A 16,250-nucleotide genomic window follows, 5' to 3' on the forward strand; every position below is an offset into this window, starting at 1 on the left:
GGGCAGGGCAGGACAGGGCAGGCAGCACCCCGCACCCCGGGCCTGCCCCCCGCGCCCGGGAGACGTGGGGAGGTCCTCCCGCAGCCCCCGGCTGCTGCCCGGCCCGGCCCCGCGCTGCCTGCGGCTCCCCTCCGCCGACCCCCCCGCCCGGGACCCCGGGCACGTCCCCGCCACGGTGGGTCCCGGGTGTCGGCGCAGTTTGGGGGCTGTGCCCGCCGGCGGCTCCGGCCCCGCGCTGCCCGGGTGGGCTGCGCGCCCTGCCTGCTCCAGGCGAGGTCGTTTTCCCGCTCCAGGGCCGTCCTCCGGCAGTGCCCGAGGAGGTGACAGCACCCCCGCACTCCCCTTGCCCGGGACGAAGCCCCTTCTCCCCACTGGGCACTCAGGGACTGTCGCGCTTCCATCCCCTCCTGCCCCAAAACCCCCATCAGGTGGCCCTGGCTGCTCAGCGGGATGCTCAGATGGCCGTGCCGAGAATCGCCTGCCCTGGCCCCCACATGCCCCACACTGTGCCCCATGGCATGGTGTGCATGGGAACTGGGGCACCCCCAGACCATCCTCACCCAGCTCCCCCAGCCCCCAGCGCCCCACAAAGACACCAGACTGCAGGCTGTTTGCACACTTGCCATGTTCACAGCAGACATTACAGGCAGTAGGGAACTCCTCAGGGCTGTGGGGTCCCACAGGACTCCTGCTCGCACCACTGAGGCAGCACCAGGACCCCCTTCCCCAGAGCATCTTTGCCCCGTGCCAGCACTCAGCCCCACTGTGGCCGTGCCCACTCCTACCGCACTGGGTGTGGGGCAGCAGCAGGGTCCCAGCAGAGCAGGACCAGCCCTGGCCAGCCCTGGCCAGCATGCCCTAGGCAGGATGGTGCACCCCAGGGCTGGGCACCATCCCTGGACCTCTGCCCATATCGCTACTGGGGTGATCTGGCCCCACGCCTACCATCGCTGCAGCTGGTAAAGGGGGATCTGCCCATCACATCCCACCTGCGCTGCTGCTTCCCCTCTTCAGACAGTTCTGGGGGCACCAGCAAAGAGAGATGGACAGAGTGACTTCTCTCCCAGCCAAGGGAAATGGGGAGCAGGGGTGGAGAGGCCAAAGGTGCCAGGGCAGAGCAAAGGAGCAACCTGGCTGTTTTGTGAAGCCTTTCTCATCACCCCCCTGCAGCCCCTCTCTGTCCAGGACCGGTGGTTCTGCAGGGGGGCGCAGCCACCTGATGAGCACTGGTGGCCTGTCCCTACCAAGGGGTCCCTGGGCAACACTTGCTGCCTGTGCAGGGTCACACTTGCCCAGTGCATCCTCTGGGCCATCTGGGTGACTCGTAGTCCCATCCCTTCCCTCAGTGACCAGCCTGGGGAGGTCCCTGTGGGTGCATGGCTGGCTGGAAGGCTGCTCTGGAGCTGAAAGGGGGGTCTGTGGGAGGGCAGCCCCTTGTGACGGGTGGGCTCTGACAACGCCAGCCCAACACTCATGGTGCTCCTGATCTGTGCAGGAGCCCTGAACCTGCCTGCCTCGATGGGCCCAACCCAGCTTGTCCCGCCGCCACCAGCTCCTTCCCATCCCCACACCTCTGCTTGACCCTTTGCTCCCAGCCTGCAGCAGGGCCCTGCCTCCTCCTTCAATCAAAACACAGGAGCATCAGCCCAAAACTCCCCTCTGATCCCAGTCGTGCAGAGGAAAGGGAGGCGTGTGGTTAGTGAGTTATGGTGGAGGTCAGGCAGCCATGGAGCTGGGTGGAGAGGGGAGACCCATCAGCGTGAGAGACCAGCAAGACCCCCCAGTGAACGACCTGGCTGCAGTCAGTGCAGAGCAGGGATGCCAAGGGAAGGTGGGCAGCATCACAGGATGAACCTGGCTGCCCAGGGGACCCCACTCTGGCTCTGCCTTCCAACCAGCTGGCTGAGACTGAAGCCAACCAGCAACACTGGGTTATCTGGGGAGGTCCTTGCCTTGGGGTTAGTGAGCACAAGCCAAAGCCAAGAGAGAGCAGCCAGACCTGGATGCTGTCTGGAACCGTACAACCCACCCGAGCAAAGCTGCCCTGACCCTTGGTTGAGGCAGCCGCCCCCCAAGCCACCCCACTGCTGTGTCCCCCCAGCAGCCACAGTGTGGGCTGTCCTCATGAGCCAGCCCCTGTCCTGGCCAGCAGCACAGGGCCACTGTCCTCTCCTGGCACGCAGGGCTTGGTTCTGCCTCACTGGTCATCGCAGCGCTGCTGCTGGTACAGCCAGCACTTACTGTTGAGGGCGTCTTACCACAGATCACTACCCTGCATGCCAACCCCATACAGATGGGCCAGATCCTGAAGCCTTAACCCCAGCAGAACCCTTGTAGAGGCAGGGGACGTTTAGCCAAATGACAGGCAGGCAAAGTACAGGCTGTGCCCCTGTCCCAGCCTCACAGCGCCCTGGCTCTGCTAGGCAGCCAGCAGCAGAATCATCCTCCACCACCCACTGCCCGCTCCTGCCCGTTCGGCTCGTGGCTGGGGGGACCCTGCGAGTACCAACCCAGTGGTTAGACGCAGCCCTCGGCGCTGTGCGGTTAGTCAGGACCACGCTGCCAGCAATGGCTTCCACATGCATCAGGGTCACTAGATAGACTGCAGAGAGACAAAGGGAGTGAAGAGAGGAACCCAGGAGCGCGCTGCAGCCACCCCGGCACCTGTGTACCGATGCAGGGAGCAGCACCACACCATTCCCCATGACGAGAGAACTGGGGCCCCGGGAGAGCCCCAAGCTCAGGCTCTGGTAGGGCTCATGGCAATAGCATCGCTCTTTGGGTGAATCTCTCTGCTAACTGGGTTTGCTGGACCTTTACGGCCATTATGCATTGCCCTGTTTTCACTTAGCCTCTTTTCTTCATTTTAGCCACATGAAATTTCTTGGAAAACAGAAGGCCAATAGAGAAATTTTCAAAGCCCCCCAGCCTGAGCACCTTCATTTCCATCGCACCAAATGGGAGGTAGAGATGCTCAGCAGCATTGAAAATCGGGCTGCTGCTGGTTAATAACCAAGAGTCCAGGAAGAGGCCCCTGTTCATTTGTCATGGTGAATAGCATCCGAGAATCGAAGTGCAAAGAGTATTTGTTAGTAGCAATAGAAAAACAAGTCAGGAACAATTAGTACAGGTGGTTAGTAACAGAAGCATGGCACAATCGGTCTGACTTAGAGGACATACATACTGGAAGAGAAATGAAGAGAAAAGCAGCAACCGTTAGTTTGTTTAATTCAGTTCAGGAATGTGTTAGTAACAGAGATCTACTGGCTTAAAAAGGAACTGAAAAGCTTCTGCTGATAAAACTGTTTTAGGCTCCTAGTCAGCAGCAGGCTCCACAGGCAGACCTGGGCATGGTGAGCTGGGAAGAAACCCCCTCCTCGTGCCAGCGAGGGCTGCCTGCGCGGGGCAGGGGCTGCCAGCTGCCTCTCCTGCCCACTGCAGGAGCTCGGGTTGCTCAGCCCTGCCCGTGCAGCCTGTCACCAACACAGCAACACCCGGCACTTACAAATGTACTTACCCAGCTTTTCCGTTCCCCTTTAAAGACAGCGCTGGCTGCCCGCAGTTAGTAGGAGGTGAGACAAGGCCGGTTAGTAGGACATGCGCCGGAGCCGGTTAGTGGGTTAGTCCATTTGCCAGGGGCGTCAGCACCCCTCGCAGAGGGGGCGGCAGGGGTCCCAGCGGGTTAGTAGGTTAATATCGGAGCACAGCAGCAGCATGCAGAGCTGGTCCCAGTTAGCCCCCCGCCAGCGGAGTGCTTTCCCGGGGAGGGTCTGCTTGGCTCTGGCGGAAGCAGAGGGGGTCCGGCTCAAGAGAGCAGGAGGCTTTTTTGGGCTTTGCCACTGGATTGAGATTTGGGAAGGTGTTAACAGAGGGTTTAGCCTGCGTAATGTAACCTACTTTCTGAATTAAATGTTTTGCAGGGATCTGCCCCTATCATCCGTGCTGGTGAGATACAAAATGTCCTGAGCAGCATGTACCCCCACACAACATGTGTTTTCCAGCCCTGGAACTGGAGGCAACAAGAGACAGGCTGCACGGAGGAGACAATCCCAGCAGTGCCGGACTGTCTCGGCATTGCAGGGCTCCGGGGTAAGGGCGCTAAAGGAGCTGGAAGAAGCAGAGAGGAAAGGGGTGAAAGCACCGCAGGCGGTGCCTGGGGCAAGGCTACAGGTAGCTCTGCAAAAGCAGGGCTTCTGCTGAGACAGCAATGACTGCTCTGGGTCTCCACTGAGCCCCCACTGCCCATGGAGGGAGGAGGAGGTCCAGAAGGAAAACCCACTATATGGAGCAGCGGAAAGGTGCCCCATAGCTTTTCCCCTCCCCATCAGAAGCTGCTTCTCCGCGGGGCTGCCTGCAGGAGCGCGCGGCAGAGCCGTGCTGCTTGCCAAGGCGTGGCAGGAGCAGCGAGCGGCTCTGCATCATGCCCTGAGAAATAAGGCCTGGGAAGGGGCACCCAGGGCACCCTCTGGCCTGTGTCCCTCTGGTTCACCTCCTCCTGCAGCGCTAGGTCCCTCTGGTCCCCATGAGGATGCTTCTCCATTTTGGGTGTCAAGAGGCTGTAATGTGTGCCATGAGCCTGCCATGAGCTGTATCTGCCCTCAGCCCCCAGTCTGCTGCACACCCAGCCCTCCCACATGCTTGGGGGATCCTTGCTGGAGCGGGCAGCAGGGCAGGCAATGGTCGCAACTGCTTACGGGACCACTGTTGGCCCCACATGGACCATTCCACAGGCTTCTCAGGAGGAGGATGTGCTGCCCATGTCCTTCCCCATGCTCCAGGCTGCTCCACAAACCAATTGTTTTCTCAAAGCAGAGTAGAGTCAGGGTCCTGCCAGGTCGTGGCAGTGCAGAGCACTTCCAGAGCAGAAAGCAGGACAGACAGAGGGATGGGCAGGATCAGTGGAGACAACCAGGGTTCCTTTGGGCTCTGGCTATCATGTCTCCTTCAGGATCTGGCACAGCTCTGCTCCTGTCCCCTTCCCCTTCTCCCTCCTTCTACATTGCATTCAGTGAAGAGGACGGGCATCCTGCCCATGCCCTGCCCATTGCTGGGGAGGGCACACAGGGAGACCCATGCACTGGGTCTGGCTGGGATGGAGGGGCAGGAGGGAAGGGGACCCCAGTACTTTGGAGGAAAACCACGCGCTCATGCAGACCCATGTCCTCAGGTGTCACCACCACTGTCTCTTCGGCCATGTCCCCCGCAGCAGCCGGGCTCGTGGCTCTGGCCCATGGCAGCTGGCACTGGGTCACTCTGCCGGGGCTGGCTCAGCTCTGGCATCCGTGCGTGGGCAGCAATGGTGGCTCCTGAGCCCCGGCCTCGCTCTGGGCACAGCCGGTCTGGCTGAGCAGGAGCTGGGGCTGTGCTCCTGGGGCTGGTGGTGCTGGGGAGCAGAGATGCTGTGAGACCCTGGGCAGCGTGGTGGCTGCCCCCTCCCCACCACTGGGCACACATAGGGGACACATTCCTCATGCAGGTGGCCCTGGGGACAGTGTGACCCCGTGGACCCAGCTGGAGCCTAGGGAGAGCCCACAAGGGGATGGAAGCTCATCTGGGGAGGAAGGCTGGGTCTCGGCTGCCCAGAGCCCTCCTGGGTCACAAGGGGTGGGGAGAGAATGGGGCTGGCACCATCCACATCCTCCTCCCTGGGGGTCCTACCTGTAGTCACTGGCTATGCGAGTGCCATGCACTGTCCCCCCGTCCTGTCTGGCTGCTCCACTGCCGTGGCCGTGCAGGGGACTGTGTGTGAACAGACCTCAGGTCAGTCATTAGCAGCTGCAAAAGAAAGCAACCAACGCAGCAAAGGAGAGCAACGAGGCGCCGTCATCCCCAGGCGGAGCCAAGCCGAGCCAGTGAGGGATGCATCGTGCTGCTGGAAGCCTGGCAGGAAAGCCGGCCAGGGCAGGGTGGGCAGGAAGACAGGCTGAGCCTTCCTCGGCTCCCCTGCCATTCCTCCAGCTCCCCATCCCTTCAGGATCAAATTCCTGAGGCAACATCCTCTGCTGAGGACCCCACCACTGCTGGCATCACTCCTGGTCCCTGCAGGGTGGCTGGGCGCTGCCCAAAGCTTGGTGCAAAGGAAGGGCCAGATCCTGCAGGACTGGGATGTAAGACCTCTGCAGGGTGAGACACCTTGCCAGCAGCTGAGCCTGCCCTGCATTTCTTCTCCCTCCCCACACTGGGCTGCCCTGGGGAGTAGGGACCAGCCCAGGTGTCCTCCCAGCTCAGGCAGACTAACACCTCTGTCCTGGTACTGCCTAAGGGTAGCATGGCAAGGCCCAGCTGCCCCCTACAGCAGGTGCTCCCTGTGCCCCATGGATGCCCACCAAAGCCAGCACTGCTCCTAGGTGCCCAGCTGCTCACAGCAGCTCGTGTGGCTGCAGGCAGCTGGTGCCAAGCTCTGCTGTGGGCAGCAGCGCGACAAAGGCAGGCAGGACAGAGATGGGGGAGGTCCCCATGGGAATATGTACTCACCCCCCATGTGGGTCTGCTTGGCTGCCTGCCATTTGCTCAGGGGCACCCAGTGCCCAAGGAAATGACACCTCTCCCTCCTGTGCCTGTCCCCGTGCAGCGTAGGGGGGAGCCAGAACTGCCACCAGGCCCGGGGGCACTGGGAAGAACACACCAGAATGGTGGCAACGCCCCAAACTCTCTGTCCCTGTCTGCTGCTGGGACTGCCTGCCACTGCTGGTGCCTCTGCCCCGCCACCTCTGCCACTGCCACTAATCACTGCCACTGCTGCCTCTGCCTCTGCCCTGTGGTTGAACTGGGTCACTCGTACCTGCACGTGCCGCAGGTGCTGGCTGTAGTGGAGTGGGTGGCAGTCACAGCTGTGCTGCGGTGGGTGCTGCTCCACATCTGCAGGGGTGTGGGCGCACACAGCTGGTGCCAGCAGCCAGACTGTGCCTGCCCGCATTCCTCCTGCCCTGCCCGCATGGAAAAGCCATAATGGCAACAGGTCCCAGGGGAGCTGGGCCGTGATGAGTCTGCAGTTCAGCTGTGGAGCCGCTATTGCTTCCCATAGTTCATTATCGCCGCATATTGCAGGTGCTGCCTGCAGGACAGTCCCTCCTGCGGGGACAGCATGCCCAGACAGCATTTGCAAACCAGCTGCTGTGGGACTGGGCAGTGGGAGCCAGGCTCAGACTCAGCAGGGGGCTGGGCAGTGGCAGGCACCCAAGATGCCATCAAGCATCTGGCAAATGGATTCCCTGCCTGGATCCAAGCAGGAGGTGCCTGTGGTGGGGCAGGCAGGACGCGTCTGCACAGCCTGGCTGCTGCAGGATGGCCTCTCTCAACCCGCAATGAAGAACATCCCAGGAGGCAGGGGGGTGAAAAACAATTTTGCATGAGCAGCGCTTAGCCAAACACACGTCTTGTGTATGGCAGCCATGAGCTCGAGCTGCCTATTGCCACAGGGGGTTGGTGGCATGTACGGTGCCCTGGGGCTGAGCACCTAGGTGCAGCATTCAGATTAAACGGCAGCTAAAAGCCCCCTCAAGCAAAGAGGAATCTGGAGGGGAGTGCAAGCTCCTCTGCAGGCAGGAGCAGGGAGGTGAGGGCAGCAGGCGAGCTGCCTGTGCATGGCAGGCATGCCACCACCGTGAGCTGCCTGTGTGCTCCTGCCGTGCTGCAGGCATAGTGTTGGCTACTCTGCTGCCCGTGCCCGGAGGGGCAATCTGTGATATGCAGCATCTGGGCACCCCCAACCCCCCAGCTCCCGCAGCGGATTCAAAGCACCCCTGCCCTTGGCCCTGCCAGCACTCCCCATCCCTCGCTGCCAGCCAGCAGAGCACCAGGCTCCAGCATAGCCCAGGCTCTGCTGCTGCCGAGGCAGTGCCGGGTGCTGCCTCCCTTTGTCTGCAGCTCTTGGGGCTGGGCAGCCTGGGCAGCCCCGGCAGAAGGCGGGGCGGGGGGGGGAAATCTCCCTGCAAGCCCAGAAACGACTAAAAACCTGATTATTTCTGGGCTCCTCCTGGCTCCCCGGGGCAGGATGTAATTGCACACACAAAAGGCGGTGAGACAATGAGCGAGAGAAAATGGCTCCCCAAAAGGAGCCCGGGTAGCATCTGTCAGGTTAACTCTTTGCAGGGGGAAGGGCTGTGTTGAAGCACCCTGGAGGGGCGCTGGCCCCGGCCTCTCCTCTAATCCCCTACCTAAGATCACCAGGTTTAGGAGAAAATGGTGGTTTCAAGACAAAGAAGTAAACCAGCATTTTGGCTACATTTCCTTCCAGGAGCATTGAAAATCAGGCAAGAATCCATTTACCTGTCTCGAGCCCTATTCTTGATGAGGTTTCTGAAAAAAAAATACAAACAAGTGGTGCATCAGTTAATATTAATTGTGGTCGGGGGCTGCAGCCGGTGCCGGCGGGAGCCAGGCTGCCGGGGTGCCTCCGCCCGCACCGGGCATCCCCCGCCGGGCCGGGTCTGTGGCCGGGAACACGCTTGTGGATGCGCTGCTGCTCCTGCCCCTAACAAAGGGAGCGGGGCCCAGGCTGCCCCCAGCCTGGTACCCCTTGGGAGAGGTTGGTGGCTCCTGCCATTGCGTGGGGGTTCGCGTGGGAATTATTTATAACCAGGAATATTAATATATTGGGGTTCTGGGGTTTTTTTTGAGACCGAGCTGCCGGAGCAGCAGCGCCTGCCGGCCCCGCATCCTCCCGGGAGCGATGCCCGCAGTACCAGCCGTGTCCCGGGGCAGCACCTCTCCCCGCTCCTGTCCGTGCATCCCGCCCCGAGGTAGGGGGAGACCCCCGGGGCTCCGCCTGATGCCCCTGCGCCCCCAGACCTCACCAGCGCCTGGAGAGGAGCAACATTTCCATCCGGAAAATTGCAGAGAGAAATGTAAGCGAGGCTTTACCTGATTTCCAGGGGAGGGCTGGGCTCGGGAACCGCCGGGCTCCGCACGCTCCTGGCCGCCGTGCAGCTTCTTTGTGCTGGAGCTTTCCAGAGAGCATCCCTGAGGAAGATATTGCCATGCAAACTCCTCCTCCCCGCAGCCCCCGCCGGGCCCGCCCGGCCCTACCTACGGCGCAGGAGGATGCTGCAACTCCCATTAAATTTTAATGCTGGAAATGCGGCCGAGTCACCTTCCCGCCCCCCACCCCCCGCTCCCGCACCCCGCCCGCCGCCCCGCACCGCTCCCCGCTGCGGCAGGCCCCGGGACCAACCCCCGGCCACGGCCCCCGCTGCAAAAGCCACCATCCACCCCCTGCCGGGCCCCCGGCCCGCCCTGCTGCCACGGGCTCCCCACAGCCATTTGGGGTGGCGTGGGGCACCCCCTACCCGTGGGGTAGGGAACACGGGGCAGAGGATGCTGGGCAGGCAGCGCTTGCGGGCAAACCACTCGGGGTGGCGGTGGGCAGGATCCGGCCGTGCTCCGCGGGGAGGAAGGGACGGCAGAGAGCCCAGCCCAGCCTGGGGACACGTCCGTGGCCGTGGGGCCAGCACACGGGGGGGCCGGGAGTGCCGCAGCCCCGCCCGGCCGTGCCCAGCGGGGCAGACCCCCCATCCTGGGGGCCGGAGGGCTGTGCAGCTGCTGGGCTCTTGCGTTGTTCTCCAGGTCCCCGCTGGGTCCCCGGGGACCCACGGGTCCCGCCGCCAGCTGCCCTCCGTGCCTGGCTGCACGCCGGCCCCACTCCCGCCCCCCCGCGTCCTCCCCGGGTTCTGGGGCTGGGCAGGGGCAGCGTGGGCTGGGCGGGACCGGGCTCCCCACCAGATGTGGCCACGAAGGGGCCTGCAAGCTCTGCTCCTCCAGGTCTTGCTGACTGGCAGCTCCAGACATGTTTGTCCTGGGGCGGCAGAAGGGTTTCACTCAGCCCACCCCAAAACTTTTTGTTTCTTCTTCTATTCTGCATTTTTAATAACGATTTCCTGCGGAGAGAGTCCATTCCTGGGCAGCATTGCCTCTGATGGTGGTCTTTTCTGCTGCAAATGTCAGGAATGGGATATTTTCATCACGTCAAACCTTTTCTCCAGAGCTTGTCTGAAACAAGAAATTTTCCAGAGCAGCCTTTCCCCGTCACATTTTCAGCTTCAGTTAACCACTGCTTTCTCAGGAGCTGAAGACGATGGTTTAGCAGCAGTACCCAATGGCTTCTCGCTGCCCAGGTTTCCTGCAGTGACAGCCCAGGGCCAGGCAGGAGGAGCAGGCCCTGCCTGTGCCCGCTGCGCTGCTGTGGCAAATGCAGAGCCCCGAGCCTGTGGTGTCACCTCGCTGCTCCAGGGCCAGCACACGGCTTGGCCTGGTCCCCTGCACCACTGTGGGTGGAGGGGCTCACCTGCCTCTGCCCCGGGCTCCCCGCTCTGCTCTGGGCACGGGAGGGTGCTGCAAGCTGGTCTGGGCGCAGGGCTGTGTGCGTGGGTGTGCATGAGTACAGGGGTGCATGCACAGGTGTGTGCATGGGTGCAGGGCTGTGCATGGAGTGCAGCTGCAGCTTGCTGAATCCTGCAGCTCCTTCCAGCTCCCGAGCAAGGCTGAGGCTCAGCAGTGGCCGCATGGTGTCCTCCTCAGCCTTGCTGGAGCTGCAGCATAGCCCCGGGCAGGTGCTGGCAGAGCGGATGGAGTCTGCGGGGCAGTGGGGATGTGTGGGCCCTGCAGGGCCCCTGAGCCGGCAGCTGGGCTAGCACAGGGATGGGATAGACAGACAGTCTCACCGGTGGGATGTGCAGCACTGTGCAAGGGCTGCATTGCTGTTCCTGTTGACTCAGTGCCTTGCTCCTCATCCCTGCACTGGGCCTGACCAGTGTGCCCCAGCCCCTAGCCCCACAGCTCCTTGGGTTCTGGCAATGGGACCAACAGCAGGCCATCACACTGCATGGCAGCTCTGTACGTGAGCTGGGCAGGGCCTTCCCCTGCCTGCAATGGGGACATGTGGATGCCTGTGCTGGCTGCAGGGGCAGAAAAGGACAGTCATCATCCCCATCCCATCCTTGCCCCTGCAGAGTCCCCACCCTGCCCTCAGTCATGGCAATATTCTCGGCCAAACACCCCCATGGCACCCCCTCCCCAACTGCCAGCATGCCACCTTGGACAACTGAGCCTTTATTGAGCTTTGCCCCCGCCACCCTGCGGGAGAGACGGTGTCCAGAGCATGTGGCTGGCGGCTCTGGTGCCGACAGTCACTGCTGGACCCTGCGGATGGACTGGACCTGGCCCGTCTGCGCGTGGGAGCCCCACTCCCGCACGTGCTTGTACTCGCCCCCGTGGCTGTCGCTCTCCAGGAGGTACTGGAAGCCCCGGTACCCCGGGTACTGTGAGCAGACCCACCTGCGAGAGAGCACAGAGCGGCAGCGGCTCAGGGCTGGCAGCACCATGAAGCACCCTTTGCTGCAGGTTCTGAGCTGCCCCTGGTGCCAGGTCCCAGCACGGTGCAAGCCCCTGGAGTACTCACGCGCCAGAACGGACGAGGAAGGAGCCCACAGCGTTGCTACCCCAGCCGAGGGCGGGTAGCGAGGGGCAGTCATCACTCAGCTCCCCCCGCCTGCCCTGGAAGTTCTCCTGCTCAAAGATCATCAGCCTGCTGCGCCCATGGTCCTGCCACCGAGAGGGGCACAGTGTCGGCACAGCTGCCCTGCCCGGCCCCCTGGCCGGCAGCCAGCGGTGGGCTTTGGGGACCAGCCCCACGGCAGGGAGCCAGGGCACTCACAGCACAGGCGATGGGGCGGAAGGAGCACAGCCTTTCCACGTGGTAGGCATTGCTGCCGCTCCACGCCTCCCAGCACGGGTATTCGCCACGTTCCAGGACGAACTGCTGCCCCTGGAAGCCACAGTGCTCGAAACCTGCCCACCTGCCAGGGCGGGAGGGGGGTAAGACCCCCGTGGCACCCACCACCCTGCTCACACGCAGGGCAGAGCCTGCTGTACCCTGCAGGGATGAGGCTGTTCCCTGGAGGAGGCAGCCCCATGGCTCGGGTGGCAAAAAGCACTGGAGATCTCATCCTCCAACCCCCCTACATCCGTGGGGTCCCACAGCACCATGGGGTGGCAGCCCCCTGTAACCCTCACTCACGCCCCACTCTCGATCTTGCAGGAGCGGACAGTGCTGAAGCCGTGCTCTGGGGTGCTGTAGCAGTCACTGGTGAACTCATGCTTCTTGCCCTGGAAGAAAGCCTCATCCCACACCACGATCTGGGGAGGATGGAGTGGGTCAGGGGGCTCCGTGGGTGCAGAGGCCCCAAGGAGACACTGCACCCCCATGCCTGGGTGTTCACGGGGCTCAGGCTGCGTCGCCGGTCCTCCCCAGGCTCCCGTACCTTCCAGAGACCAGAGGATCTCCTGCAGCGGTGGGTCATGGTGGCTCTACTGGAGCACAGGGGAATGGGACTGTTAAAACCTGCCCTGGGGCCAGCGCATTGCTGGCCCCCATGAGCCTGGCCTCGCTGCTGCAGCCTGGCCAGACCCACCAGCCCTGCGCTGGGGGCTTGGCTGTTCCCTGGGACTCCCATGTCCTCAGACTGGGCTTCGGGCCATGCGTTGCATGGGCAGTGCAGGCAGATGAAGGCAGGAGTCCGTAGTCGCCTGCTCTGCTCTGCGGGGCTCACTCCAGCCTCTGCCCAGATGAAACTACCCTCGGGAGCCTGTGCACATCCCTTCACCAGCAGCATGGGACACGGTGATGGAGTGGGTCCACGCCAATGCAGGTGCAGAGCATGGGCCAGGGCTCTCCCAGCCCACCCAGGGCTGCCATCCAGGCCATGTGGAGCAGTGGGTGTCTGGCAGGGCAGCTGCAGCCCTGGCAGCCATCCTGACGGCACATGGCACAGCACCGCAGTGGGGTGAGCACGCTGCGTGCCTGTGCATGGGGCTGCCCAGGGAGGCTCCTCCTTCTGCAGGCATATCCCGCTGCCAAAGCCCCTGTGCAGGCAGCCCTGGCGCAGGCAGCCCCGTGCAGGTCCCCTGGCATGCTCACCCCAAACAGGCAGGGCCGGTGCCCGGGGCTGCAGCCAGGGCAGTGCTGAGCCAGGAGCACTGCAGAGGTGGCTGCGTGCCCACGCTGAGGAGCAGCACCCCGCTCCGCTGCCATGGCCTGATCCCCCCACACCATTCCCCCGCGCCGAGGCGTGTGACAGCAGAGCGGTGCCACAGCCTGTCCATGGCAGCTGCCCTAGTCTCATGCCCTGGCTGCAGGACCCCACAGCCCCTGGCCGGGTCATGTTTGCAGAACAATGTCCAGCCCCAGCTCTCTAATCCTCCTCCACATATCCCCACAACTGCTCCGCTCCTAGGACCCAGTCATGCGGGGCAGAGGCAGCTGCTGCCAGGCTCCCGCGCTTACCTGGGGTGAGGCGCTGGTGCCTGGGGAGGTGACATGCCCAGCAGCCCTCCGGCTGGGTTTTTATAGCCTCTGGATAGAGACAGAGCCCAGAAGAGCATTACTGAAACCTCTAACTCAGCACATGGTGGGGAGGAGGGACTGTGCAGAACAAAGGCGATGCTGCAGAGAAGCTGATGAGCCGGGACGCCACAGCTCCCGCTCCCCCAGCCCACCGGGCACAGGCTCTGACCCCCAGCCCCGCAGGTCTGGAGCCGGGGCATCGCCCCTGGGGGTCTGCCGGCGCTCCTGCCACATGCCCTGCCCCAGCGTGCCGCCGGGCTGGAACCATGCCTCCCAGCTCTGGCAGCGCTCCTCCCGGCGCTGGGCAGCACTGCCCGCCCCGTGCCTGGGCCGGGGGTGTGCGGAGGTTTTCTCACTTGCATTTCTGGGAAGTAGGAGGGGAGGCGTGTCTCCGCTTGCGGCGGCGCTTGCTGTCCCTGCTAGGGCAGAGCAGCTCCCCCCGAAAGCCGGGGCAGCTCTTTTGCAAGCTGAGCACACAGCAATCACGGAGCATTGTAAGGAGCGGGGACTGGGGGCACAGGAAAGCACAGAGCAGGTTTGCAAAGCATTAGAGGGACTAAAGATGCAGATCAAGACCTAGGAAGTGCTGCAGCAGCCTCCTGCCTCTGTGTGCAGGGACCTGGATAGAGCCCACTGCATCTACATTTTGGGTACCTAAATACCTTCAAGCTTCGCCCACAGCGACATCCCCACCAAATCGTCCCGGGGTCATGCTGGGAGCATGCAGGGCTCTGAGGGCTGGGCACCTCGCAGAGGCACCCACGCGGCCTGCCTGTCAGAGCAGGGAGCAGTGGGGCAGCAGCGAAAGGAAGCTGTTGGGCCAGGTGGCAAAACCTGTGTTCCCAGGTAGTGTTGTGTTTTGAGACAGCATTTGCTAGGAAACTGCCAGGTGGCTGAGCTGGAGCATCCTCCTATGTGCAGCCACAGCCCTGGCAGCCCCAGGCACTGTGGGGGAGGCAGAGCAGGCAAGTACGGCAGCTGAGGATCTCGCATGCAACCGGCTGCTCCAGGCCGCAGTGGGGCTGTGCAGGCTGTCCCCAACATATGCAGCCCCCAGCAAATGTGTGTTTGGCACAAGTTGCCCACAGCCTCTCACTGTGGCCTGAGCTAAACTCAGCTTGCTGCTGGTCACCAGCACGGTGACGACAGCTCGCTCGCTCTCTGTGATGTGCCCTGGCACTGGGATGTTGTTGTATGAAGCCCAGGCTGGGACTGGGTGCACCCACGGTGCCACTCAGAGCTGGGCAGGGGACACAGCAGCAGGAGCTCTGCATGCAGCAGGACTCTCCGGGGCAGAACAAACCCCTCGCGCTGGGCATGCGCCTGTGCCTGTGCCTGCTGGGGCTGAGCTGGGTCAGCTCCAGCCATCCGCACTGGGGGTGAGGCTTGGGCAGTGTTTGAGCTGTGTTTCCCACATGCCCCTCCGTGCTGGGGCAGGACGGTGCAAGCAAGGGGCTGGGGCAGGATGGGACACTGCAGCAAGGGGCTTTCTAAAGCGCCTGCTGCTGGCTGCAGGGATGGTCAGTGGGGAGGGCGGAGATTTTGTGTCTGTGGGGCTCAGGAACTGCCGAGGACAGATCCCTGCCATCAGCCCTTCCACAGCACCATCTCAGGAAAAATCACTGTGCTGCTGAGCCTACAGAGTAACAGCCAAAGCAGCATGGAGCAGCCATCAGGAGCACAGCTGAGTCCCCCCAAGCATAGTTTTCCAGTGCCCAAGTTCAAAGGTGCAGGGAGCTGGAGGGAAAGCGGAGCCAGGAGCAGGGCAGCAGGAGCTGGGGGGTGGGTAAGACCTGCTGATTAATGCTCAGGAGCCACAGGCAAGGCAGCACGGTCAAAAAACCCACCCTGGCACCGAGAGGAAGAGAATGCAGCCTAAAATAGAAATCTGTCTAACAAACATGAAAATGAATGCAAATCAAAAGCCATGAATTATAAAAAGATGCCCAGTGTCAAGGTGAGAGACCAGACTGTGGGGAATGCCCAGGGGAAATGGGGCAGCAGCACCCACACCCAGCATAGCCCGCCATAAAACCACAAGAAAAGAAGGCATCAATAAATGCTTTTTGTTCAGGTTTTTGGACAATAGCCCAGAGGGTGCAGCTGGATCCCACTGCTGCTGGTTGATGCTACCTACTCTTGAGGGGAATAAAAGATGACAGCAAAACTGAAGGCTCTGAGCTTTCTGAACGTGCAGCCTTGAGTAATTCACTGCTGCCAGCGATGAGGAGCCAGCCCAGGAGTGCTGGTGCTGGATGCTTGCAGGAGGCTGAGGGTATTGGAAAGTACTGGGAGGAAACAAGTGTGCAGGTACTTACATGATGAACAGGGACACAGCAGGCAAACAGGGCAAGCAGCTGATAGGAGGCTCGGTGGGAATCAGGGGAAGGTTCCCCCGAAGTGCCTCCTGGTGCTGAGAGCAGCCAAGGGGTGCAGGAGCTGTGGCACCGCAGACTGAGCCGCAGGAGGGATGGGTGGCCAGTGTGTCCCCAGCCAGCCACCCCATGGCCCCCTCCACCTGCCATCAGTCAGAGACAGCACTGATGCACCAAAACCCCATGTGGGATTTGGTACTGTACAGCGTGGTGATGGCAAAACTAGGGATGGTATAGAATCAGCACAGCACAGGTTAAATGAGCTAAAAACCAGCCAGTGGACACAGTTACCAGGGAAATCCTCAAAGGAGAACATAATTTTCAGGGACTGAGATGTTTTGGAAAGTGTCAGATTTGATTACAAGTCATTCAGAAAAAAAACCAAAAAACCTCTTGATGCATTTCAAAACATTTAAGTCTTGCATCCTGGAATCTTCAGGGCAGCGCACTCAGGCGTTTGTGGGTATGGAATGATGTTTAAAGCAAGAGATTTACTGTTTAGAGGGGAGAAATGAGCACAGTGCAGCCATAGGGCT

General features: G+C 62.0%; 1 protein-coding gene and 1 long non-coding RNA gene across 2 annotated transcripts; both read right to left on the reverse strand.

Annotated features, from left to right (window-relative positions):
- Positions 1-592: 592 nt before the first annotated feature.
- Positions 593-9,459, reverse strand: LOC135315760 (uncharacterized). The gene is made up of 4 exons (XR_010375257.1): positions 9,288-9,459; positions 8,863-8,961; positions 5,659-8,298; positions 593-5,383 (listed from the first exon to the last, which is right to left on the reverse strand). It is a non-coding gene; the product is annotated as an uncharacterized LOC135315760 (long non-coding RNA).
- Positions 9,460-11,049: 1,590 nt separating this feature from the next.
- On the reverse strand, positions 11,050-13,617 carry CRYBA4 (crystallin beta A4). The gene is made up of 6 exons (XM_064466078.1): positions 13,280-13,617; positions 12,258-12,306; positions 12,014-12,132; positions 11,651-11,792; positions 11,396-11,538; positions 11,050-11,271 (listed from the first exon to the last, which is right to left on the reverse strand). The coding sequence occupies exons 1-6, from the start codon at positions 13,537-13,539 to the stop codon at positions 11,124-11,126; spliced, it is 861 nt and encodes a 286-aa protein (XP_064322148.1). The 5' UTR covers positions 13,540-13,617; the 3' UTR covers positions 11,050-11,123.
- Positions 13,618-16,250: the final 2,633 nt, after the last annotated feature.

The sequence above is a fragment of the Phalacrocorax carbo genome, chromosome 15, assembly GCF_963921805.1.
Source record: "Phalacrocorax carbo chromosome 15, bPhaCar2.1, whole genome shotgun sequence".
NCBI classification, from domain to species: Eukaryota; Metazoa; Chordata; class Aves; order Suliformes; family Phalacrocoracidae; genus Phalacrocorax; species Phalacrocorax carbo.